This window comes from Rhamphochromis longiceps, linkage group LG3, assembly GCF_057381845.1.
Source record: "Rhamphochromis longiceps isolate RC_006_pf linkage group LG3, R_longiceps_female_GT1.1, whole genome shotgun sequence".
Classification (NCBI taxonomy): domain Eukaryota; kingdom Metazoa; phylum Chordata; class Actinopteri; order Cichliformes; family Cichlidae; genus Rhamphochromis; species Rhamphochromis longiceps.
In genome coordinates this window covers 69,500,170-69,527,581 of record NC_140559.1, presented here as the reverse complement: position 1 = coordinate 69,527,581, position 27,412 = coordinate 69,500,170, and the positions used below count along the sequence as shown (strand labels likewise).

Below are 27,412 nucleotides of genomic sequence, written 5' to 3'. Positions count from 1 at the left end.
TGCATTTATTTAATGCAACCATAAAATTATTGCTAGTTTAAGTAAAATCAATTTAAGACATCAATATTAAAGGTTAACTTATGATAATGAATACATGCAACTATAACTGATGACATAAAAATGAGGATTTCTTAAGCTGAAGCCAAAGTGCTGACTCATTTGTCATGTTACTCTCAAATGTTTTCCCTAATAACAAGAACATAATTACACTTTAGCCACAAGAGGGCAGCAGCATTAATATAAGTCACATGTATATAAAGGTACAGTGATTATATTACAGTGATTTTGACAAAAACAAAACAGTTGATGGCAGTGTGTTTTTCCATGACAGAATAATTACACACACCCCACTTTGCAGTTATTTATTTGTAAAAAATGTTTGGAATCATGTATGATTTCCGTTCCACTTTGTGTTGGTCTTTCACGTGGAATTCCAATAAAACTGATTCATGTTTGTGCTGTAATGTGACAAAATGTGGGAAAGTTCAAGGGGGCCGAATACTTTTGCAAGCCACTGTAAAGTTCACTATCAGTAACATCATAGCACCACCCAGCTGTATAGAAACTCCGTCATGCTAGCTAGTACACAGTATGAGTTATTGTAACTGACTGTAAAAAGTCAGCACAAGGAAAATAAACTCCACCTAAACTTGGTTTATATCTGACCCAGACAGACTGCAGGTCATAACTTCTTACCTGAAGTTCAGTTCACCTGACACTCGGACCGGCGGCCGCCTCGGGTCTCTGCTCCTCCTGCCTCCCCTTTCCCTCATCCACCTGCTGCCTCTGTGGAAGCTCCGCCATAGCCACCACCAAACAACTGAGTTATTTCTACACATCGACCAGCATCCGGCCAATCCGCCACCTTCCATCGTTTATACCGTTACAAAAAAAAAAAATCATAAAAAAACATCATTGGCCCAGAAAAACGAAAAATCACCATCAGTATGCCCGATGGCCAGTCCAGCTATGGTCGTGCCATCAGTTAACCCTTCACGTGGCAGCTGTGACACGCGTGCCCAGGGTTGCCGACCCCTGCTCTAAAGCATCTGATTTGGATTCCTGAGATCAAATATATTTTCCTTTGTGTTTGTTTTCTTCCCATTTGTGGCTTTAATGTAGTGTTACATCCTGTTTGTTTGCTTCCATCTGTATACATGTCCAGATTCACTGTTATGTTTCTATTCTTACATTGCTGTGTGATCACTGTTCCCTCTGCTGACTGATGTGACCTTTTGTATCTCACACTGATACTTGTCATATTTGTATCTGCGCCTAAAAGATAAAAAGTTTTCCATGCTAAAACACAGCTCCACCTCCTGCAGTTCTCCCTCTGAACCACTAGATGTCTCTGTTATCTAAATGAAGACGTGCAGCACAGCAACCACAGCAGCGCTCAGATCACACGTGTCCTGTTATTATGTATAAAAGCATGAAACAGGTGAGACAGGTGGGATCAATATTAATGTTGTGGAAATATATGAAAAAGCAACAGAAGAGTGAAAACATTTCCTGTTTCTAGAAAGATCTTTCAGCTCACAGCTGCTCACAGACTGTATTTACAAGTGACAAACTGCAACTTTACAGTACATCTACAGTATATATCAAATATATTCTGTATTCAAATCTATTGAGTGATGTTTGAAAGTCTTTCCAGGTGAGTTTGATCCAGGAGGGTCTGAAGCCAGAGTCAGACAGAGACTGTGCAGAGACTGTAGAAGGACAGAGCAGCAGCAGAGCAGTCCAGATACACTGATGATCCTCTGTCAGATCCAGAGGGACACACAGGGATGATGCTGGACTCTACATTGTGTCTGACAGTGGAGCTGTTCTCAGAGCAGTTCACTCTGCAGCACTGACAGTCATCTGCACTTCTTCTCATTCCTCTGTCAGTCACTGCTGGATGAAGCTCTCCTCTCCACCTCCCAGTAACATGGCCCAGTCAGAGCGTCTCTACACACAAGCTGCTGCTGCTTCAACCTCTCTGGATCATCAGGACACAGCTCCTCCTCTCTCAGCACACACACCGTCCTGTTTACCATCATCACCTCCACCTGCAGAGAGAAGAAGGAAGAGCAGAGGAGATAAACGAGTGTTTCCAGAGACTCTTCATCAGCTGTCAGTCAGTGATGCAGCACATCCAGTATAAAGAGCAGCAGGGACTTCAGTGCTGGGACTGTACTAGGACTCATTGTTGCTTCACTTTTTCTAATCTTTGGATTTTTATTGAAGTTGATGAAAATGTTTTTCCCTCCTAGTTTGAGTTTGGACTTTCATTCATTAGAAGAACCTTGGTGTGTCCACTCTGAGCTCTGTAGGAACCCCAACAACAAGCCCAACAATCCAGATGGACGGTTCCAGCTGTTAACTGGAGGAATTCCATCCAAACATCTGCTCTCACTAAATTCTTCCTCACCTACAGACTGTGTTCTTCACTGCTTTAAACTTGGAAATGAATGCAGTCATTGGTCTGCGTGCTGCTTTGTTCAGAGAGCTGATTGGCTGTTGACAGTGTTTGATCAGAGCGTGTCAGCTGTTACCATGGTGACCATAAAGGTCAGAAACAGGAAGTGTTTGTGTCCAATCCTGAAGCCTGTCACCATTCTCCTCTCACAGCTTCACTGAGAAGCTGCAGCTTTACAGGAAACACTGGATCTTTGTTTCATACTGACTGTGTTTAGTACAATACTGCTGACAGCACCACCCACTCACTCCATCACTCTACTTACACCAGAGTCTCCAGTCTGTAGTCTGGACTCTGCTGAAGATCAGACAGCTGCTTCACATCTGGATCCTTCAGGTTGTTTCCGTACAGGTTCAGCTCTCTCAGATGGGAGGGGTTGGACTTCAGTGCTGCTGCCAGATAATCACAGCTGATCTCTGACAAATCACAGCTCACCAATCTGTATAAAGAATGAAAGATGTAAGTTTATTAGACAAAGTGTGAGCTTGAAATCATTCAGTGTTTCATCATCTGTTCAGAGCTGAAGAAGGTTCAGAATGTAGAAGTTTAGAAAATGGAAACTCCAAACAGCTGAAGCCAACAGGAAGCAGCTTCAAACAGGAAACTGTGCAGAGTTTCAGACTATATGTCCTGATGCAGCCAGTTGGATTTTGGAGATTTGAATCTCTGTTCTGTGACTAAGTCCTTGAATCATTTCTTCCAGTTGGTCCAACAAGACAGACTAAGTGTTGGACATGTGTTGTGGCTCCATTAGGGGAGCTTCTAAATGTGATGTGATGGCCCCTCTGGGTCTGTCAGGTCACAGCACTGAAGAGAGCTCAAACTGGGCACACACTTGTTCCAGTCTGGACCAAAGACTATATACTGGGACTGAGGGACTGCTTTGACTGCACCCACTGGAACTTTTTAAAGGCTCATGTTCTCACTTAGATCATCGATTTCTACTTACATTTCTTTCTGGGAAAAATGGGGATTACTTTGGAAACAGGAAGCATTTTCCCCAATAAGCAGCCCTGGATTAGTAAATCACTTCAACATGTTCTCAGGCAGAAGAAGCTGTCTTGTTATGAGGGAGAGAAGAAAAAGATTGAGGCACAGAAACTTGTTGAAAGAGAGATAAAGCAGCTAAAATCAGGTGTAAAAGTAAAGCAGAGGATGAGCTGAATAAAGGACACTCAAGGCTGGCTTGGAAAGGAATGAAGTCCATGGTGGGGATGCAGAACAAGGAGCAAAGATGAATGTGATGCTGAATCAGCAGAAGACTTGGACTCATTTGATTCCAGCTTTGATATCATTGATTTCAATGAAGAGCTTTGTGATTGTAGCAAAGGGCTGGTAGCTCTGAGAGTCCCACTGATGAGGTGTTTGTGTGGAAATCTCTTAGTGGGACCAAAGAGAGAAAAAGCCCTGGTCCTGATGCTGTGGGAGGGAAATGATTGAAGTGTGCTGTGAGGAACTGACTGGGAGATTTTCACACATTTTCCAGTCCTCCTTGGAACAACAGGAAGTTCCCAGCATATGGAAACAAAGGTTAAGTGTCCTATGGCACTCAGTGATGATGGTGCTGTGGCCCCACCACCTCCACCTCTTTGTAAAGGAACTAACTGTAATCTGAAGCTTCAAATGGAACTAAGACTTCCTCCACTAGGTGGCAGTGTCTGATGAGAAAGTGTTAGTGGAGCTGGCCTGGAGTCAGAAACAGGAAGATGCAGGATTTGGGCTGAAATGGGGAAAAGTGGTTCGCACTAGTGCCTTAAAGCAAGAAGGTTGTAGGTTGAAGCTTGTTGGCCTTTCTGTGGAGGTTGGATGTTCTCCCACAGTCCAATGAAATGCTGCTTAGGTTCATTGGTGCTTCTAAATTGGCTGTAGGTGTGGATGTGAGAGAGTGCTTCTCTGTCTCTCTCTGTTGGCCCTGTGATGGACTGCTCACCTGTGCAGGTGGACCACGCCTCTTGCCCTATGACAGCTAGGGCACAGGCTGCAGCCCTGTGAGCCTAAGCTGAATAAACAGTTAGCAAAAATGATCCATAGATGGCCTGAAATCCCCCAGTTAGCAGTTTGGTAGATAGCTATGACATGCTAATCCCATCCAGCAGCTGTATTCTACCTGTAAGCTGATCCCTGCTGAGCCAAAGCACTTTTTCATATACAAATTACAACCTTTAATAGAAACCTATTGGTCAGCATCTTATTAGCCTGCTGTTAGCTTCATTCCACAGAAAACTGAGAGAAACTAACAGAGTTGATAAAGAATAAAGAGAAATGTGCTGATTTAAAGCCTTTGAAGTGCTTCAGATGATCTCTGTCCACTTCTGTCCACTCATTCATTCATGTAAGCTTTCTAATGCAGCTTTGATCTTCACAGTCTGCTTCATGAAACTCATTCTAACCCTGAATGTCAGAGTGTTCCTCCTTCTCTTTCCCATCATTCATGCTGGCAGTGGAGGAGATTTGGATGTTGGACTGTGTTTTGGATGATGTGTGTATGTTTGTGTTGGACTGCTGTCTGTAAAGCAAACGCACATTTTGCTTTGGATTTCAGTGTCAGACAGACTTTAAGGTGGAATGAAGAGTTGGAGAGTTTCACAGTGAATTATCCAGTGGAGGATTTTTCTTCTTCTTTGAAGGTTTGAAATGTGAACATTGTTCTGCTGCAGTCAATGGACTAAACCAGAGAAGAAGAAAACAGACTTTACCATGAAGATCCTCAGTGTGGATCAGTATAATATCAGCCTGATGTCTGCAGTTTAGTGTCAGCACAACTTTCACATCATATTCATCTCAGCACAACTAAAACATGCTGACTGACCTCAGAGTTTCAAGTCCACATCCTGGACTCTCCAGGAAACCACACAGATGCTTCACTCCTGAATCCTGCAGCTTGTTGTTGCAGCTCAGGTCCAGCTGTCTCAGATGGGAGGGGTTGGACTTCAGTGCTGCTGCCAGATAATCACAGCTGATCTCTGACAAACCACAGTCCATCAATCTGTATAAAGAATGAAAGATGTAAGTTTATTAGACAAAGTGTGAGCTTGAAATCATTCAGTGTTTCATCATCTGTTCAGAGCTGAAGAAGGTTCAGAATGTAGAAGTTTAGAAAATGGAAACTCCAAACAGCTGACAGAGTTCATACGCCTTTGTCAGGGTCAAATTCAAGCAAGACCATGTGAAAATTAAAACACATCATCCTAGGTGAACTTAAACACCTTTGTTCCCCTTTTGTTAAGACATAGAAAAGTACACCACACAAAAATACTGCAAAAGGAAACGGTCGCCTTATATACATAGTGTATAAACTCAAAATGCACATTTCACTTCAAATTAAGATTAAGGCTTTGAACAGATCACATAGTTCAGTTCAACATATAAGACTTTAAGAATGCACAAGCATCTACTTAAAATCTATTTAATTTATCATCCATGATATTATTTTGTACAATTCCAATGTATTTTGTTCATCTCCCTTAAATAAACAGGCAGTCTTAAAGTATGAAATATTCATATACAAACACATATAAATGTGTGTACTGTCTCAGTGGCTGATAGTACCCCACAGGCCTCAGTGTGAGCTTGAAGACATTTATAATGTTTAAGTAGTTTAATGTGCAGGTGCTGACGATAAACACATTTTGAATGAAAGCCGGGGAACTTTGGTAGCACAGAAACAAGTGGCTATTCTTTGTGACTATATGGATCACTCACAATACCATTATTTCACACAAAGGCACCAAATTAATACTCAAAAAAGCTGCAGCAATACACACAAATATAAACAGTACTTGGTGACAACTTTGCTTTTAGCCTTTAACCCTTCTTGACTACTTTTGATGTGGCCTCTATATTTTACCTTTAAAAACAGTTCATCTTGCCAATCTGTTATTTTCTCATTTTGACCAACTGTATCAGCACAATTTATCTAAATTCAGACAAAATTTAAAATACACGTAGAAAGTGATATTTTGACTGTAAAAACCACACACATGTTTAACGAATCATCTTCATAACTTGAAATGCAAATAGAGATTGTACACTTTTAAAAATACGCACACGTTTTGCAAACAACAAAGTTATATGGTACTATTTACCAAAAAATGCAGCCAAGGCTCAGACGTTTTTCATATAATCATTTCAAACTATTTACAGAACAATCAGGTGTCAAACAATAGTTTGTGTCACTCTAACACATATGAGAACAGCACAGGGATAAACCTGCAGGTCTGACAGCAGGTGTGTCACTCAGCGTTTACACTGCAATCTGCCTTTGTTGGCTTTAAGGCAGCAACTGTGACGATCACTAGTAGAACTGACACACAAAACAAAACAACAGCTACACACTAAATACACAAGACAACAAACTAACTTGAGACCAAACACGGTAAACGTCACAAATCTCTCACGTATCAAAACTCTCTCTCTCTTTCGCTCACTCGCTCTCTCTTGCCGGTCACTCCTAAAACTTCCCCCTTTTGCTAAACAACCAAATGTCATGTTTCCATATCATTTTTGATTGGTCGACATGGTACATTTTCCCACCTATAGGGCTTTGGAGCGTGATGTCACGGGAGATGGGCCACGCCCCCTTCCGCCATGACAGTAGGCCAGCCAAAGGATACCATTTCAGCTATGGATCGTACGTGTTGTGTTGTCGGTTGCAACGTTAGATCACACGATCGTGAAGGCAAGAAGCTGGATAACGGGCTCTCTTTTCATCGTTTTCCATCCTGGAGGCAACGTGAGGGATCCCATGTATCCGATATTACTAAACAAAGACGTCAGGCTTGGATTGCAGCGGTGAGACGAGCGGATATCGAGTTCTCTGCAATCCCCAGCTTTTTGCTGGTTTGCTCACGGCATTTTCTTTCCGGTGAGTTCTAAATTAATTCATATCACTCTTGAAAGGCTTTTAGTGTGATTTTCAACGTGCTGAGGTCATAGATAATGAGATAAAACATGCTAATGTGTGATGCTGCAGAACCACATCATGTCGACTGAGTAGCTTATGATTTGGCATTATTGCAGGCAAACCAGCATATGAAATGGATGTAACAAATCCAGACTGGGCACCAACACTGCACATGGGGCATGACGACATACCTGTATCAGACTCGGACTGGCACTCAAGGCGTACGCAACGGAAGCGAAAAAGAGCACCCATCGGAGGTAAACAACCCCCCCCCCCCTCTAAAAACATACTAAATTGCTATCACTGTACACTAATCCGCACATAACTTCCAGATGAATCACACACCTGTCATTGGAATATTGGTGTACATTTACCTTATGTCTAATTTTATCTTACAGGCTTTCGTTATGCAGCTGCAGAGTCTGAAGGTGTGCCCCGTGCAGAAGTGATTGATGAAGATCTGACAGAAGACCAACAGCAAAATCACAATGTCATGGAGGCAGTGGACAGCAGTTGTGTTGGACAAGTGGAGGTTGAGGTACCAGCTGCAAATGTGGATATACTGAAGAAATGTAAACCTTTTAAAATGATGACAGATTACAAACTCTCAGCTGTGTCTGTAATCAAACCTCTGTAACTTTGCTTCACTTCAGCAGCATCAGCTCATGTTCACATGTTGATTCATGGTTTGCTTCAGTTTTTGATGGACTGCAGAATATTTTGAAGGTTATCTGCTATAAAAAGCCAGAACAGGAAAATCTGCTTCATGTGTTTCTGTTTGATCCTCAGTGACTTTGACACAAAGGCCTCTGCTGTGATGATCACACCTCTGATCAAGTCTCACAGTGTCAGCTTTGTTTTTATACATATGGATATGTGCTGATAAATGATCAGAATTATAATATTTCCCACTGTCTGCTGTGTGCCGTGACCTTTGACCTGCTAAAGACAGTCAGCTGTGGATTATTCATTGTTGTGTCTGATACTTAGAACTGTGAGGAAGAACACTACACAGTTAATCAGGGTCCCCTCTCTCTGAATCAGGAAAGGTGGGCAGGCCGCGTGTGGGCCGCGGGCCATACGTTGAGTCTCACTGTTTAAAATGTGAACATTGTTCTGCTGCAGTCAATGGACTAAACCAGAGAAGAAGAAAACAGACTTTACCATGAAGATCCTCAGTGTGGATCAGTATAATATCAGCCTGATGTCTGCAGTTTAGTGTCAGCACAACTTTCACATCATATTCATCTCAGCACAACTAAAACATGCTGACTGACCTCAGAGTTTCAAGTCCACATCCTGGACTCTCCAGGAAACCACACAGATGCTTCACTCCTGAATCCTGCAGCTTGTAGTTGTAGCTCAGGTCCAGCTGTCTCAGATGGGAGGGGTTGGACTTCAGTGCTGCTGCCAGATAATCACAGCTGATCTCTGACAAACCACAGCGATACAATCTGTATAAAGAATGTCTAATAAACTTACATCTTTCAAAGTGTGAGCTTGAAATCATTCAGTGTTTCATCATCTGTTCAGAGCTGAAGAAGGTTCAGAATGTAGAAGTTTAGAAAATGGAAACTCCAAACAGCTGAAGCCAACAGGAAGCAGCTTCAAACAGGAAACTGTGCAGAGTTTCAGACTATATGTCCTGATGCAGCCAGTTGGATTTTGGAGATTTGAATCTCTGTTCTGTGACTAAGTCCTTGAATCATTTCTTCCAGTTGGTCCAACAAGACAGACTAAGTGTTGGACATGTGTTGTGGCTCCATTAGGGGAGCTTCTAAATGTGATGTGATGGCCCCTCTGGGTCTGTCAGGTCACAGCACTGAAGAGAGCTCAAACTGGGCACACAGTTGTTCCAGTTCCAGTCTGGACCAAAGACTCTATACTGGGACTGAGGGACTGCTTTGACTGCACCCACTGGGACTTTTTAAAGGCTCTTGTTCTCACTTAGATCATCGATTTCTACTTACATTTATTTCTGGGAAAAATGGGGATTACTTTGGAAACAGGAAGTATTTTCCCCAATAAGCAGCCCTGGATTAGTAAATCACTCCAACATGTTCTCAGGCAGAAGAAGCTGTCTTGTTATGAGGGAGAGAAGAAAAAGATTGAGGCACAGAAACTTGTTGAAAGAGAGATAAAGCAGCTAAAATCAGGTGTAAAAGTAAAGCAGAGGATGAGCTGAATAAAGGACACTCAAGGCTGGCTTGGAAAGGAATGAAGTCCATGGTGGGGATGCAGAACAAGGAGCAAAGATGAATGTGATGCTGAATCAGCAGAAGACTTTGACTCATTGGATTCCAGCTTTGATATCATTGATTTCAATGAAGAGCTTTGTGATTGTAGCAAAGGGCTGGTAGCTCTGAGAGTCCCACTGATGAGGTGTTTGTGTGGAAATCTCTTAGTGGGACCAAAGAGAGAAAAAGCCCTGGTCCTGATGCTGTGGGAGGGAAATGATTGAAGTGTGCTGTGAGGAACTGACTGGGAGGTTTTCACACATTTTCCAGTCCTCCTTGGAACAACAGGAAGTTCCCAGCATATGGAAACAAAGGTTAAGTGTCCTATGGCACTCAGTGATGATGGTGCTGTGGCCCCACCACCTCCACCTCTTTGTAAAGGAACTAACTGTAATCTGAAGCTTCAAATGGGACTAAGACTTCCTCCACTAGGTGGCAGTGTCTGATGAGAAAGTGTTAGTGGAGCTGGCCTGGAGTCAGAAACAGGAAGATGCAGGATTTGGGCTGAAATGGGGAAAAGTGGTTCGCACTAGTGCCTTAAAGCAAGAAGGTTGTAGGTTGAAGCTTGTTGGCCTTTCTGTGGAGGTTGGATGTTCTCCCACAGTCCAATGAAATGCTGCTTAGGTTCATTGGTGCTTCTAAATTGGCTGTAGGTGTGGATGTGAGAGAGTGCTTCTCTGTCTCTCTCTGTTGGCCCTGTGATGGACTGCTCACCTGTGCAGGTGGACCACGCCTCTTGCCCTATGACAGCTAGGGCACAGGCTCCAGCCCTGTGAGCCTAAGCTGAATAAACAGTTAGCAAAAATGATCCATAGATGGCCTGAAATCCCCCAGTTAGCAGTTTGGTAGATAGCTATGACATGCTAATCCCATCCAGCAGCTGTATTCTACCTGTAAGCTGATCCCTGCTGAGCCAAAGCACTTTTTCATATACAAATTACAACCTTTAATAGAAACCTATTGGTCAGCATCTTATTAGCCTGCTGTTAGCTTCATTCCACAGAAAACTGAGAGAAACTAACAGAGTTGATAAAGAATAAAGAGAAATGTGCTGATTTAAAGCCTTTGAAGTGCTTCAGATGATCTCTGTCCACTTCTGTCCACTCATTCATTCATGTAAGCTTTCTAATGCAGCTTTGATCTTCACAGTCTGCTTCATGAAACTCATTCTAACCCTGAATGTCAGAGTGTTCCTCCTTCTCTTTCCCATCATTCATGCTGGCAGTGGAGGAGATTTGGATGTTGGACTGTGTTTTGGATGATGTGTGTATGTTTGTGTTGGACTGCTGTCTGTAAAGCAAACACACATTTTGCTTTGGATTTCAGTGTCAGACAGACTTTAAGGTGGAATGAAGAGTTGGAGAGTTTCACAGTGAATTATCCAGTGGAGGATTTTTCTTCTTCTTTGAAGGTTTGAAATGTGAACATTGTTCTGCTGCAGTCAATGGACTAAACCAGAGAAGAAGAAAACAGACTTTACCATGAAGATCTTCAGTGTGGATCAGTATAATATCAGCCTGATGTCTGCAGTTTAGTGTCAGCACAACTTTGACATCATATTCATCTCAGCACAACTAAAACATGCTGACTGACCTCAGAGTTTCAAGTCCACATCCTGGACTCTCCAGGAAACCACACAGATGCTTCACTCCTGAATCCTGCAGCTTGTTGTTGTAGCTCAGGTCCAGCTCTCTCAGATGGGAGGGGTTGGACTTCAGTGCTGCTGCCAGATAATCACAGCTGATCTCTGACAAACCACAGAGACTCAATCTGTATAAAGAATGAAAGATGTAAGTTTATTAGACAAAGTGTGAGCTTGAAATCATTCAGTGTTTCATCATCTGTTCAGAGCTGAAGAAGGTTCAGAATGTAGAAGTTTAGAAAATGGAAACTCCAAACAGCTGAAGCCAACAGGAAGCAGCTTCAAACAAACACAACAAGAGAAAAAACTCTGAATGTTTCACATTAAAGTCGTACATTTCTCATAAAAACAGGACAAAGACTTGAAAAAGTCGTGTTTTTCCTTCCAGGAACCACAAGGCTTCACTTTTAAAGGTGAAGTGTGAAAGAAATGGACATATTTGAAGTCCAACACCTTTTTCCAGTCACATTATTAAAGCAGACAAACTACAAGCTCATTTTCATTCCAACAAGTCATCTTCTGACCTGGACTAACAACACTGGTCTCTATGTGCAGCTGGCTGTGAGACCAGTGCTCAGGGAGCGTCTACAAAGTGCAACACTGAAAGAACATCACACACTCATTTGCTTCCATCATCCAACCTGAAGAGGAAACAGAGACGGCTCCCCTTCAAAGTAAAAGCTGCTCCTTTTGGACACAGTATCAAAGAAAGTCTACAGTATAACATAGAAAAGACAGAACAAAGTTTTGGTTGTTTTTAAATTGTGCAGAAATGAAACTACACTAAGCTCAATTATGTGACCGACATTTCATCCCATGTCAGTTTGGCCTCATCCTGGGCCGGATTATCCAGCACACACTCTGACCACAGGCCCAGGGGCCACGCACAGCTGGGCTCCATCCAAGAGACAGGAAACAAACCAACACAATAATAAAAAGCACTATGTGATCTTCTTACATCTTCAAGACAAACATAGTAAAACCATGAGCACATTGTTTCCTGATAAAATGATGTGACAGGTAGAACAGAGTAAAGTGGTGGTGTTACAGCCTTTCTCCCCTCTGCTGCCGAGGCTGTTAGTCTCTCCCAAACTCAGCTACAGGACTTCCAAATGAATGAAAGCAGCAGAAGTGGCTTTACAAATGAAAGAGGAAGAGGAGAAGAAGAGGAGAGGGAGGCCACCCTGACCATCACTCCAGCTGAAAACATCACACTTCCATTAAAGTTGGTGAGGAAATGTTGAGCAGGATGAGCTGCTGGCTAATCTGGAGGCTGTAGCAGCAGCTCACAGTCACAGTGGATTTCCACTCATGAAAAAGCTCTGGCTGCTTCATTTCTCATCTCATATCAGAGACTTTAAAGCTTCACTGAAGCTGTACTGTGATGCTTCCATATCCCAGTGAGGCCTCCATAATGATTTCAGCTGTTCTGTACACACACTGTGTGCCCTGTATGGCTCAAAGTCTCTGCAGCCTGTTTTTATCTGCTATCATCAGATCTTCATCATCCTCATTCACATCCCTCACACACTCTACAGCCTCATCAGCACTGACTTCATCTTCACTGACTGATGGAGCACAACATGAACCTGTGGTGGCTGAAACACTGTCCTGTCAAACATCTCCCCGTCACCACTCCACTTCTGTCAGCCTTTAAATGAACCCTGCTCAAGTCTGTCACTTCTGTTTGGAGCCAAAAGGAAAAACTGTTGTTCAGTCGTTTGGAAAGACAACATTTCTGAAAGCACTCAAACTTCTTCACATTTGTCTTCAGACACATCCTGAACATTTAGGAACTGAAGAAAGTTTCAAACATCAAAGACCTGAAATATAGAAAAACAACAACAGCCGCAGTCAGTGAACTCACCTCAGAGTCTGCAGTCGACAGTTTGGACTCTCCAGTCCAGCACACAGAAGCTTCACACCTGAATCCTGGAGGTCTTTATTTCCACTCATGTCCAGCTGTGTCAGATGGGAGGGGCTGGACTTCAGAGCTGAGGCCACAACTTCACAGTGAGACTCTGAGAGTCCACAGTGAGTCAGTCTGTGATGATAGAAAATATAAAATGTGTTATTATAAAAGCAGAAAATCTGCATTATAAACACAGACTGAATGTATATGAAGACAAAACAGAGTGAGGTCATAATCTGATGAATCTGCTCTTCACATCTGTGCTTCAGCTCCTCTTACTGTGTTTGACATGACACAACGATTGAGTCTCTCTCAGACCTGCAGACTTTTAATGAGAATCTTTGTTTGGCTTTAATCTGCAGATGAAGGAGGAAGATGGTGTCACATTTAGGCTTCCATAATGTCCACAGTCTGTCACTGAGATCTGATCCAGAGTCAGAGTGAAGACACACATTTGGACTGTTTCCTGTTTTGACTCCAGAACATTTTGAATGAGTTCAGCTCAGTGAAGAGTTCCAGCTGGAAAGATGATCTCTGTTTGCTACCTGCTGTCAGGTACGACTGTTCACGTCCACACGCAGGAAAAACCTGCTGACTGTTACCAAACGGAGCAGAAATCTCATCACTGGACAATAATGATGAATGAACTCAGAGCTGCTGATATCAGATCTGATTTCAGGGGAACTAAACACAGAAATGATTGGCTCATTTGAGCTTTCTGAGCCATTATCTGCTGGTGTGTCGCTAGTTGGCAGAAAATGATTTGTATTCCTGTTCAGGGCTTCAGTGTTTATGAGTCCAGATCCAGGTGACAGCAAGTCAAAATGATGTTACCTGTCTGTGTCCAGCAGCAGCCTGTATTCACTTTGAATATTGTTATAACCTGACATGGATCAGTTTGTCTTTGATTGGTTTGTAAATGTCACTGTTTCCATTGGACCTGAGTGACGTACAAAGACAGAGAGGGAGAGAAAGGAGAGAGAGGATGGAGACAGCAAAGAGAGAGCAAACACAAACAGGTGAGAGTGGACAGGTGACCAAGGTCAGCAACCAATCAGAGAGCTTCTGTTTGACCCACAGTCACTGATGATGACTGCACATAACCAAGCAGTGTGTTACTCTGATATCAAATATGGATCCTGCTCTTATAATAATGATCATCAGATGATATTATTGTGTTATTTTGTAGCTGAATACGATGTTTGTGTGATTATCAGTGAAAGAAGCAGTGAGGAGGATGGAGAGAGAGAGAGGACAGAGGGTGAAGTTAGAAACACTAAAAGGATTTTTCATGGATTTCATGGATGATTTGAGTGATTTCCAGCAGGACACTTAAACATGTCAGTGGACGTCCTAAAGAACATATTCACTGATATGAAACGTGTCATTGAACAGGATTAATATCAGTGGAAACATGGTGGAAACAGCTGTGACTGCATGGATGTGACACACTTCAAATCTGTTCTCCACTCTTGGATTTGGGATCCATGGAGCTGCTGCTGAGTCTGTACAATAAAGGAATGGTGTGGAAGGTTGCAGCGTACGGACACAAACACTTTGTGGTTACAATCTGATTTTATTTTCAACATTAAACTACCAACCTACACTGATCAATGATGTTAATGATCACATCTGGACTCACCCAGCCTTTCTGCAGTTCCTCACAGCTGGAATCAGTCTCTGTCGTTCCCGCTCTGATGTGTTGTACTTCTGCAGGTCCAACTCATCCAGAACCTCCTCTGACATCTGCAGCATGAAGGCCAGAGCTGAGCACTGGATCTCAGAGAGTTTCTTCTCTGATCTGTTCTTTGACTTCAGGAACTCTTGGATCTCCTGAAATAATGAGAGGTGGTTCATCTCCATCAGACAGTGGAAGATGTTGATGCTTCTGTCAGGAGAGATTTCATCACTGTTCATCTCCTTCAGGTTGTTGATGACTCTCTGGATGGTTCCTGGACTGATCTCTGTCTGACCCAGCAGACCTACTAAGAGTCTCTGGTTGGACTCCAGACAGAGGCCATGAAGGAAGCGAACAAATAGGTCCAGGTGGCCATTTTTACTCTGGAGGGATTTATACATGGCTCTGCTCAGAAATACATCAAGTGATTGGAGATCATCGTCATCAAAAAGACTGGAAATCATCTTGATTAAAGATTTTGGTTTAAGGAAGTTCTTCAGCACCTTTGTCTTCCTGTTGGTGTGACAGTGGAACATGTAGACAGCAGCCAGAAACTCCTGAATGCTCAGATGAACAAAGCAGTAGACTGGTTTCTGGAAGATCACACACTCTCTTTTGAAGATCTCTGTACAAACTCCTGAGTACACCGAGGCCTCTGTCACATCCAGACCACACTGCTCCAGGTCTTCTTGGTAGAACATGATGTTTCCTTTCTCCAGATGTTCAAACGCCAGCCTCCCCAGCTTCAGAAGAACTTCCCTGTCAGCCTCCGTCAGCTCCTGTGGACTCGTCTCATGTCCCTCATGGTACTTGTTCTTCTTCCTCTTTGTCTGAACCAGCAGGAAGTGTGAGTACATGTCAGTCAGGGTCTTGGGCAGCTCTCCTCTCTGCTCTGTAGTCAACATGTGCTCCAGAACTGTAGCAGTGATCCAGCAGAAGACTGGGATACTACACATGATGTGGAGGCTCCTGGATGTCTTCATGTGGGAGATGATTCTGCTGGACAGCTCTTCATCAGTGAATCTCCTCCTGAAGTACTCCTCCTTCTGGGCGTCAGTGAAGCCTCGTACTTCTGTTAGCCTGTCAACACATGTAGGAGGGATCTGATTGGCTGCTGCGGGTCGGGAAGTTATCCAGACGAGAGCCGAGGGAAGCAGATTCCCCTGGATGAGGTTTGTCAGCAGCTGGCTGACTGATGACTTCTGCGTGACATCAGACAGCAGCTTCCTGTTGGTGAAATCCAATGAAAGTCTGCTTTCATCCAGGCCGTCAAAGATGAACAAAAGCTGAGAGACAGCCAGCTTCTCTGCTGTGACCTTCTGTAATGTTGGATGGAAAACATGGAGCAGCTCCAGAAGACTGTACTGCTCATCTCTGATCAGGTTCAGCTCCCTGAATGAAAGCAGAACCACCACACTGACATGTTGGTTCTCCAAGCCCTCTGCCCAGTCCAGAGTGAACTTCTGCACTGAGAAGGTTTTTCCAACACCAGCCACGCCGTTGGTCAGAACCACTCTGATGGGTCTCTGTTGGTCAGGTAAGGCTTTAAAGATGTCCTGGCACCTGATTGGAGCGTCATGGAGGGCGTCCATCTTGGAAGCTGTCTCCAGCTGCCTCACCTCATGTTGGGTATGAACCTCTTCACTCTGTCCCTCTGTGATGTAGAGCTCAGTGTAGATGGTGTTGAGGAGGGTTCTACTTCCTGTTTCATCACTTCCTTCAGTCACACGTTCACATCTCCTCCTCAGACTGATCTTATGTTCATCTAAAACCTCCTGCAGACCAACATCTGCTGAAAGAAAGAAAAACAATGAGACTAAAGAGAAAGAAAACTCTTCAATGTCTGAACAACACAAGAAGTCCAGTTTTCAGAAATGAGTCCATCAGCAGACAGATGTTCAGTCTTACTTTGTACACAGCTGCTCTGACTGGCTGTCTGCAGTCCAGCTCTGCTTCTGGATCTTTCTCCACACTGTGCAGAAGCTCTGATGGTGACACAGAAAAGTCACAGTGGAGATACTTCTGTGCACCTTTGATTAGACTCATTATAAAAAGGAAAACAAAGTTTGAACACAGTCATGTTTCCAGTTCACTGACTTACATTTATTCCATGGACACTCACTCTAACCTGAAGCACAGCTACAACCCAACATTGTTGAGGCCTCATCTCCTCCTTTCCTGACTGTAGAGGTTAAATATGCAACAACCAACAAATAAAAGAATTTGGTTCATTTCAAAGAAATTCACACGGTGACCAAGTAAAGTAACCGTAGTAAAGGAGACAACATCCCGTTGATGGTGGGATTATTTGAAAGATTTGCTTTAGTCACGTCACCAAATGCAGTTGAACCACCCGTGGATCCATGTTTGACCATTCTACCACTCTGAGCTCTGCTTTTGAATCATTTCATTATTATCATCATTCATTTATTCATTCTTTGGAGGGGGGCTATTTCCTAATGCCGCCCTAATAAGCTGATGTTCAAGGGGAAATATAACAGAAACTCTTTCAGTGTTATTCATTAATAAATTAACAGATAAACTGTGAAGAAGAAAAAACTGAGATTTAAAGGAGAGAGTGAGAAACTTGATCATCCATCCTCATAATACATGTTTATCAGTATCTGCTGTGACCATACTGCAGTAATAACTACAAGTCTACATTTCTGTGACTGTTGATCAATCACAGCAGGAATCTGAGCTCATCTCTGCACACAGAGCAGCTTCAGCTCTGGGATAAACTGCTCGCTTCACGTCCTTCTCAGCTCACAGACACTCATCCTGATATTTTCCTTTAACATTTGATGGTATAATTCATCTGAGTTTACACTTTATCTGCATGAATACAGAAAAACAGACCCAAACACCAGAAACCATCAGTTTCACCATGTAGAATATATTGTTGTTTCCTTGCTTTTAATTCAGAGAAAAACTCTGATTTGGATTTTCTCTGTTCTCTTTGCCACAGCCCATCCCAGCAGCAGCTGAAGCAGCTGACTGTCACAACACTGAATAACACTTTAGGAGGAATTTCAGAGGTCAGTAAAGCTCCAGTTTCAACATCAGTTAATTAATCATAGTTCATCATAAATGTGAACCTGGCTGGCACACATGTTAATATTAGCCATTTAAATATTAGCAGTTAGCTGAGGCCACAAGAAGAAGAGGCCCTAGAAGAACAATGGATGATAAGATTAGATTTTCAAGACTAGGCAGAGACGTGTTTTCCTTACCTAACCTAACCTACAGTTATGTTTCCTTATTTCTGCTGTTTGCATGTTCACAGCTGAAATAAAGCTGCCTCTTTGACTTCATCCTGTTGTGTTTGGGTCCAATTCTGCCTGCCACACAGCGCTACAGGACAAAGTCTAAGATTTTTATCTTTTTAATGAATCTTTGGTCATATTTATCCAGGAAAACACAAACATGTAAAGGAGTCATCACAGTTCTCTGACCTCGTTGGTCCAGGTTCAGCACTGAAGTCTGGGGGTTGATGTTTGGACCAGTCACTCCTCACAGACGGACAGCTGGATCCTGCAGACTGTGACCTCTGACCTCTGCAGACACAAACATGTTTTATTCAATGATCAATTCTCTGATGAAGTGATTGAAGCAGCTGTGATCACACAGACTGCAGATAATGCAGCTGTTTCCTGTCAGTAACAGTCCTCTTAGATTAGAGTTCAGCTTTTTACAGGAAAACAAATGTCCCTGAATGCAACAGTGAGACACAGTCTGCCTGTGTGGCTGTGATAGCTGCCGTTAGGAGCGCTCATGTGTTTGCAGTTAGACGAGGAGATGTTACCATCATGGACACGTTAACAAATCCTGCAGCATCACGTGGCACAAACACTTTGTGTTCCTGTAATCTGCAAGCAACAGGAAGTTCATTAATAAAGGCGGGATGGAGACGCGACTGTGATGGTTCTCCTTCATCCAGCTGTTACACACATCTGGGCTCACACGATGAGCCTTTGTCTAATACAGCAGCTGCTCTCTGAACACTTTTCTGAAGAGGAGCTGCACAAACCTTTGTTTGCTTTCTAGAGCAGCGTATCAAAGTCAAACTACCCACTGCTAGCAGCTGTTTCTATCATAGTTTAGGATCCAGATGTGTGAGGTCTAGATTTACACCTCTGATTAAAATACATAGTTAAAAACAGCCAATTGAGTCCAAATGTGTCTTAAACCTGATAAACTGACAGTTACAGCTGAGCCTGTGTGTCCTTGGAGACACTGCTTTGCTACAGAGATGCATTTTAGAAACCAGGAAACATCAAAATCATTTAAATCAGAGAGTTCTTGTTACTAACAGCTCACCTCTCTGCAGCAGAGACTTTAAAATCAATGATAAAATCTTACGCCTAAATTAACTTTACTGTTAACGAGTTTTCATGTTTCTGTAATCCACCAGTGTGCTCATGCTTTTTTAAGTGAAAACATATTTTTAATGATCAAATATAATTATGTTTGTTATTTGTGGAGTTTAAATGTCCTTGACAGAGACAGATGATGATCATTATCCTGCACTGTGGTCTCAGGTTTGGTCGAGCTAGCACAAAGAATGGCTATGTTGAACTTCCTCCTGGGATCTACACTAAGAAGTGAGTCCAACATTAGCAGGGTCTCTTTCCTTTATCTGATTCACTTTAGCATTCACAGTCACGTGAAGCTTGTTATTAACTCGATAAGTCAACCCAGGGTTTCAGCTGAGCGCTCACATGAAACACATGGTGTTGGCAGCATCTGATCAATCATATTCATGGAGACGTGTATCAGCAACAGAGCAGCTGAGTTTGTAGAAGGAAGTCAAACTAAACCACAGGAACAATATGAGGAGATTACACACATAATAAAATACTAGCAGTAACACAGCTGCTGCAGACAAATCAGTCGTGTGATCGTGTGTGAGAGGAGAAGGACTGTAAAGGAGTTTGGTGTTAAAAGCTCTGTATGAATGTGGGAGACTTTGAAGGGCTTTAAAAAGGCCAATATAAAATAAAAGGCAGCAAAATTGCTGAGTGTGAAAGTCACCAGACTTATCAGACCTCTGTGATTAAGACCTGTAAGAACACCTGTTTGTACTTGTTGGCATTATATATATATAAACACACACGTATATTAAGCCTTTGTTTGAACTCTGGTTGAATTTGTTACTTTCAGACTGTGAAACATCACAGAGGCTGCAGCTGCAGATCTTTTATTCACCTGGAAATTTACTTTAAATGTTAGATGGAAAATGTATTGCTCAGTTTAACCAAAGTAAGAACAAGAATCCATAAACCTTCATAAAGACAAACATCTCCCAGAACATTGAGCTGCTGAAGTGTCACTGAAGGGAAAAACTATTTGTCCTCCTCCATCCAGCAACACCTGAAACACCTGAGTGGAAGCTCCTCCCTACACTGTGTTTGAAGCAAAGCACAAAGGAGACACCTGCTGGAGCAGCTGGAGTCCTACAGACACTCAACCTCTTCACTACACAAACACCTCCTACAACATCCACTCTTTCCACTCTGATTGCTGTGTTAGTGGAAACACTCCAACACACACCGCTTCACACACCAACATAGAAATGTGTGTGAAAAAGAGCTGAGCTGATATTAAACATGAGGATTTATTCAGAAATACAGAGTCAGGAACAACATCTAGACACACATTACCTCTCAGCAGCAGAAGAACAGCCTTTAAAGTTTATATCAATATCCTTCGAGTCGTTGCTCTTTAAGGAAACACAGCTGGGTTCAGGTCCAGGAGATTCTGGCCTCTTATTGATCCTAAAAGAAAAACAATTGTCGCGTATTCAGAATATTGAGGATGAGAACAAAACAACGAAGGTCCAGAAGAATTAGGTCAAACGATGATTTTAATGAACACATGCGTAGGGAGATGAACACCGTTACACAATCAGCGTCGATCTCCGCCCAAAAGCACACAAGCAGTTGCTTTTATAACATCAGGATATTATTACGCCCCCTCTTGCGTCAGAACAGATACTTGCATGAGTTAAAAACACAAATGTTCTGTTGACAACTTTTGACACAGTTTGAAAAGAACATCGTCTCCACGCCAGGTGCTTCCTGTAGCTCGTCTTGCTTTCACTTATCCCTGGAACATCAGACGCACGTCCTGCAGCAAACTATCACTTATGCAGGCACAAAATGCAGTTACAAGCAAAATATGTCTGAACTCTAACCTAGAATATAAGTCTAGGATGTCTGGATGTCTCGACCTCAGTTGCACTCTGTCTCACCTCTCGCCTACTAAAGCTCACACCCAGACTCTCATATGTGTAACAATTTAACTGAAACTGTATGTGTAATATATTGAATAAATGCTTTAATCAAATGCCACTACTCAAAGCTCAATAAAAAGGATATAAACGAATAAAAGATAATAATGAATACTTGTATCATGTGTGTTTTGTAAGCGTGTAGGCAATCCTTCCATACCTCTAAGTCACTTTGCACAATAGATCGGCATCGCGACATCGCGCCAGACGAAGCTTCTGACCATCAATTATCAGACTGAGCTTAAACTCTTTAAAAGCACAAACTGCAAGATGTGTATAAAAATAGTTATAACTGCACCTGGAATAAAGGTTAATATGGGATTATGATAACACCTGTAAAACAAGTTTTAACGTAATACCAACAGCATCAATAAATGCTTTGATGAAATGATGATTAATGCAATGGTAATGATAATGGTTATGACAGTAACAGTAACATATCTCCCTGATCTCCACACAATAAATGTAACAGCTTCATGAGACAGGAAGGAAAAAATGGAAATGTTAAATTACAGACATGATGAACAATCTGAAACTCATAAAAATAATGTACTTACTCTTTGTCACATAACAGTCTTTTGTTAAAGTTTACAATAATACCCTTTGACATGTTGCTCTTTAAAACACACTTTTACTCCCTGACCTTTGACCCAGTGTGACATGTTGACTCACTACCTCAGACAGCTTAAAAATAGTCTTTTTGTTTTTTGGTGCTGCCTAAAAGAACCGTAAATATCTGTCCTATATACAGTTATGTTCATATATTTTTGTACTACATCAGGAAACTCAAAAACATAGTTTGTAATATTTTAATCCTTATTTTTAAAACTGTTTTTGTCATTTTTCTTCTCCCATTGCATCAAAAATCATTATTTACACTGAATAAATGAGTCAGCAGCTCTCTTACATTCTTGCTGCAGGTTCATTACTGAACCTTAGAGGTATGTCTTTGGACCAGTCACTCCTCACAGACAAACAGCTGGATGCTGCAGATCCTGCTCCATCCTCTTCCTCCATCTTCTTGATGTCAGGGTGGAGTTAGTCTGAGAGGCAAACACACACACTCAGAGGTGCTGTTGTACTGGAAGCATCACACTGACAGGTTTCTAAAGTTCTCATTGATCATTTCATGGAGTTTCTGTGGTAAACACTGTCCTGTGACGTATGTGTTATGGTGAGGGTCATGAGGGCTAACCAGCCCCACTCCTTCCTCCTCATATTTCAGCCTGAAGCACAATAACAGCCTAAACCTAACCAGGGCCCTATTTCAGGAAGCCGGTTTAGAAAACTCAGAGTGAAAAACGATACTCAGGGTTGAGTAACCCCGAACTGTCCAACTCAGAATATTCGGTTTCAGAAAGGCTGATAACAAGTAGTTCAGTCAACGCGGAGTTGCTTTAACCCCAAGTTAAGCGCGCGCACGAGGATACATAAAGCCCTGATTAGTGGAGCACAGATTAAGCGAGTCACCATGGAGACGGAGGGAAAGAAGGCGCGGTCAATGTATTTTACAGCGCTTGAGGCCGAAATTCTGATGGCAGCATATGCCGATAACATGCAAATTTTGCAGAAAAAAAGTAACACAGCCTCAGCTGCAAAAGAAAGGGAGCATGCATGGCAAAACATAGCCGACAGAGTCAATGCGTGAGTGTTAATATAAACATTGATCTAGGGATTTCCACCCATTTAACACGTTATTTATTATATTTCATTTGTTATTTTATACATTTTATTTTGTGATGTGATGTGAGCGCAGGTGCAACCCAACAGGCCCCAAACGTTCCTGGCAGCAAGTAAAAATGAAATATAAAAATATAGTCCAAACAGGTAAGGTGTAATTGTATTATGAGCCATAGTGCTTGGTCTGTTTGTCCGATGTAAATCAATTGCAGTTAGAGGCTACATTAATTTTCCTTCTGTAAGCACTTATTGAAATTATCTGAGCACATTACAAGTACATATTTGCTTACTCTGTATGCTCAAATGTGACCTGTTATAGCCACTAGAAAAAGAGCGGAGGCCCGAAAAACAGGTGGGGGTCCTCCACCACCACCACTCACAGAGCCTGGCCACTTGGCTTCCACATTTGTGATAATGTTGGCAGCATCACATATGATCTTCACAGTGCAGAGAACACAAATTAGCATCCATTACTATAATGAAATAATTTGTTAGTTTGAAATGCTACAGGGAACTATGTACCTGTACATTAATGCTGTGGAAAGACTTCCTGTTCAAATCAAATCAAATCAAATCAAATCACTTTTTATTGTCACATCACATGTGCAGGCACACTGGCACAGCACATGCGAGTGAAATTCTTGTGTGCGAGCCCCACAAGCAACTATGTTCACATAGTCTCCTTCATTTACTGAAGGAACAATGACTGGAATGTGAGTGCCATCTATACAGCCAATCACGCCTGGGAACCGTGAAAATAAATGTAAAATTTAAGTAGTTCAAGTATCACCACATCATGAATTAAGTTTTGTTCATCCTGCTACCTGCAATTTTGTGGCATCCCTCTTTGATAAATCTTGTGGGTCTATGACCGGGGAACACCACAAACGAGTACAGGAGACGTTTCAGTGCAACTGTAACATTCCTGACTGCCCGACAGACGGTAGCCTTGGAAACGTGCTGAGCGTCACCAATATTATACAGAAAGCTCCCGTTTGCAAAAAACCGAAGTGCAATACAAATAATATGTACAGAACTGAGAGCATGTCCGCGATGTGTCCTATGAGCAATATTAGGCCTGAGGATGTTATTCAAATAAATTATAGATTGTGCTGAAAAACGGTAACGTTCACACAGGAAATCATCAGGAAAGGATAAAATGTCCAAACGCGCTCTGATCACTCTCTCCCGGCGGAGAGCTCTGCAGAGAATTTGGGCTTCAACATCTACTGCAGGGGTGCCCAATCCCAGTCCTCGAGAGCTACCGTCCTGCAGCTTTTAGATGCATCCTTGTTCCCACACACCTGAATCAAATGAATGGCTTGTTATCAGGCCTTTGCCAAACATGATGGCATGCTGAAGAGATCAAACCATTTGATTCAGCTGTGTTGGAGTAGGGATGCATCTAAAAGCTGCAGGACGGTAGCTCTCGAGGACCGGGATTGGGCACCCCTGATCTACTGGCTCTTCAAGGAAGGGGCACGCCATGTCTGACACTTCCTACAGTCAGGTTTCCAACACAGAGGCGGAGAAAGTCAGGGTTAGTTGAAGTAAACCTGCTAGGGGGCAGGTTAGCTTCACGGAGTGTGTCGTCATAGTGACTCACTCAGGATTAATCTAAACTCGCTTTGTGAAACCGAAAACCCAGAGTTTTCGTTAACTCAGGGTATACTTACTCAGAGTTTGCACTAAACCGGCTTCCTGAAACAGGGCCCTGAACCCTGAACAAACCCACCTGTTCTCTGATTGGATTGTTAAATTTGTGATTGACATGACATTGGCCAATCAGATGAAAGGCAGAAAAATAGGGACGTACTTGTAACTTGAAACTTGAGTGCAGAGTTTCACACGTATTCCTTGGCTAAGTCCACACACAAATTATTTTTCCACCTACAAATCCTGGTTTACAAGTACAAAATATTTATGACCACAATTTGAGCCCATACAGCCACAGACTGACGGAGGCAGGAGAAGCTGCCTACAGACATCAGTCAGTGGATCCACAGTAACATCGAGTTCAGCTGCTGATCATCAACTGTTTCTGTCTCGTTCCCAGACTCTGATCTCACATAAAACGAAGCAGATTTATGCTGAAACTAAGCTGCACACAGCTGATGTCAGCCAGGAAAACAGTACAGACTGCTAACGTTACCTTAACTTCGAGACGATCAACTGCGCCACAACATTCACGAAAGCGAAAGTAAAAGCGACGGAAGGAAACGCCCAGAGAGGCGTTTGAGGGACGGTCAGAGTCAGGAACCTCAGAAACGCATCAGGCTGGAGTTTAATTCTGTTTTCATCTTTAGAAACATCTGGAAATAGTTATAAAAACGCTGCGTAATAAAGAAAAATAGTGTAGATTAGTTTGAGTTGTGTTTAGCTGAGCTGTGTCTTTAATCTGAAGTTCATTTTGTGGAGGAGCAGCAAGACTTTCAGTGTTACTCTCAGAGAAAGCCTCCCAAATGTCTGTTGTCTTAATAGTGGAATTATCTGGAAAATGAACCAGTTCTTATGAGCTGCTTTTCAATATGAGCAGTCACAGCATTTTATACAGCGTGCTTCATTCACACAAGCACTTCTTTTTCTAACAATGACACTATGATGGATGCATCGGAGAGCAAGTCGGGGTTCCACATCTTGCCCAAGGATACCGTGGCGTGCAGACTGGAGCAGCCAGGGATCAAACCTCCAACCTTCCAGTTAGTAATTCTACCTGCTGAGCTACAGTCTGTACTTCCTGAACAACACACCCTCCTTTTGTTTCTTTATTTCCACTAGCAACCAGGACCATAATGAACCCTGACTCCAACAGACACTCAGGAGCCACCTGCCCAGTAAGTCACCCGCTAACTGCAACTATCAGAGCCCTGACCTTCTGCAGAGACGAGTCACACTGAACACAGCAAGTGTCCCTGCTCTCAGATACAAAACCTGCCTTTAAAAGTTCAGAGTAATGAAATCAGCAGTTCTGATTCTAGAATCTGTAGTCTCACACACATGTGCAGAGCACTTTTGTTGTTTTGGTTCACATCGGTTGATATTCTGCTGCAAACAACTAATGAGAACATTTTCTAAAAGCTTTGAGTGTCCATCAGGATCCTGTAGAAACAGCTTCTGGCTGCAGCCACTGTGGAGCTCCACAGTAACCGGAAACACGTAACTTCAGTTAAATCGACTTTGACAGCGAAACTAAATTGCGTTTTTGTTACTATTGATGCTGCTGAGAAATAAAAATGGTTTTAAGTTTTTTTTAACACTCTGGGTTTGTTCAGAAAATTCCCCTAAATTGTTCGTGGCCAAAAGTGACACTTGCTGTTTCGCTGATTCATTTATTTTTTTTACAGTACATCGTGTTGTGCGTTCTGATTGCTGTAGACCATTGTCAATCAATCTAGTCCAGTGTCTCCTGTACAGGAGCGGTCCCCAATAGGCCCACGGACCGGTCCTGGTCCGTGAGTCTTTTGGTACCGTTCCGCGAGAGTTGATCCTCCGGTGTGAAATGTATGGTTGTAGTTGTGTGTCTTATTTTGAAAGAACTATTTACGCATTACCATAGTGACCAGAGAGCATTAAAAAGCAGAGAGGAGGACGTCACTGTCATTGTTGTTGGCGCACAGCTCAAGTCACGTTTATTATTATATTTACAAAATACCACAGTTTCTTTTTTTTATTCTTTTGTTGTATTTATCCGCGACACCTTAAAGGTCGTTCCCTGAAAATATTGTCTGACATTAAAGTGGTCTGTGGTGCAAAAAGGTTGGGGACTCCTGCTGTACAGTACAGAATGCGTTTAGCTTGTCGAATTTACATAAATCTTCGATCACTAGCAGTGTAACTCTGAAGTGCTGCACTGTATGTTTGTACGTTTTCTCCCAAACAAACACAACAATGCCGACGAAACGTTTTGCACCCTCAAATGCACCTTCAGGTTTCATTCCATGATACTGGACTTATGTTTCTACGAAGGTTTGAACTCTAAGAGTGTTTAACATGATAGTGATTTATTGATTCTAACCCTAAATCTATCCAGTAATGTCTGCACATATTTTCAGTACTGATTTTAAAGTGTTTTAATCCTTCTGTCACTCAGGGAACCCAATAAGGATTCAAATACTTCAAAAGTCAACCAATGACATTGATGTGTAAGACTATTTAATAATTATTTATTGTTTATATTTCATTTATTCATTCATTCTTTGCACTGTGATTTAACCCATCTTTGTGTAAAGCAGGGGTGTCAAACTCCAGGCCTTGAGAGCCAGCGTCCTGAAGCTTTTAAATGTATCTCTGCTGCAACACACCTGAATAAAATTATTAGGTCATTAGCATGACTCTACCCTACTCAAGTAAATTTAAATAAATGTAAGTACATACCACCAGGTAGCTCCACTCGTACCCAGTGTAACGGGAAGTGAGAGGGTTAGGTTTTGGCGCTTTGAATGTTCAGTTGTGTGATGCAGCGATTAACGTTTGAGTAAAATATTGGGCTCCCTCGTGTCTTCCCTACATTCCTCCACAATGTCCGTTTTTGCAAAAATGTACTTCTAGAAGTACTTTTATTGCACGATGTTCATTCACTCATGAGCTGCTGCAACATCAATCAA

At 42.4% G+C, this 27,412-nt stretch overlaps 2 protein-coding genes across 4 annotated transcripts in view; both read right to left on the bottom strand.

Moving 5' to 3' along the window:
- Window positions 1-27,412, bottom strand: part of LOC146676575 (ribonuclease inhibitor-like) — a 76,556-nt gene continuing 49,144 nt past the window's right edge. The window contains exon 4 of the mRNA XM_085401207.1: window positions 1-2,054. Within this exon, the coding sequence (XP_085257333.1) occupies window positions 2,045-2,054 (10 nt within the window). The 3' untranslated portion in view covers window positions 1-2,044. The remainder of the gene's footprint in view (window positions 2,055-27,412) is intronic.
- Window positions 5,255-25,543, bottom strand: LOC146676576 (protein NLRC3-like). 3 transcript variants are annotated; one of them, XM_085402148.1, is made up of 8 exons: window positions 24,961-25,543; window positions 22,036-22,171; window positions 20,500-20,613; window positions 18,292-18,393; window positions 16,745-16,821; window positions 14,801-16,628; window positions 13,114-13,290; window positions 8,308-8,821 (listed from the first exon to the last, which is right to left on the bottom strand). In XM_085402148.1, the coding sequence occupies exons 2-8, from the start codon at window positions 22,143-22,145 to the stop codon at window positions 8,626-8,628; spliced, it is 2,604 nt and encodes an 867-aa protein (XP_085258274.1). In that variant the 5' UTR covers window positions 22,146-22,171; window positions 24,961-25,543; the 3' UTR covers window positions 8,308-8,625. The 3 variants fall into 3 exon arrangements, with proteins under 3 accessions (XP_085258275.1, XP_085258274.1, XP_085258273.1); XM_085402149.1 differs by lacking the exons at window positions 8,308-8,821; window positions 16,745-16,821; window positions 18,292-18,393; ... (1 more) ...; window positions 22,036-22,171; window positions 24,961-25,543 and adding exons at window positions 5,255-5,450; window positions 11,198-11,374 and having other exon boundaries at window positions 14,801-16,549; XM_085402147.1 differs by lacking the exons at window positions 16,745-16,821; window positions 18,292-18,393; window positions 20,500-20,613; window positions 22,036-22,171; window positions 24,961-25,543 and adding an exon at window positions 11,198-11,374 and having other exon boundaries at window positions 8,312-8,821; window positions 14,801-16,622.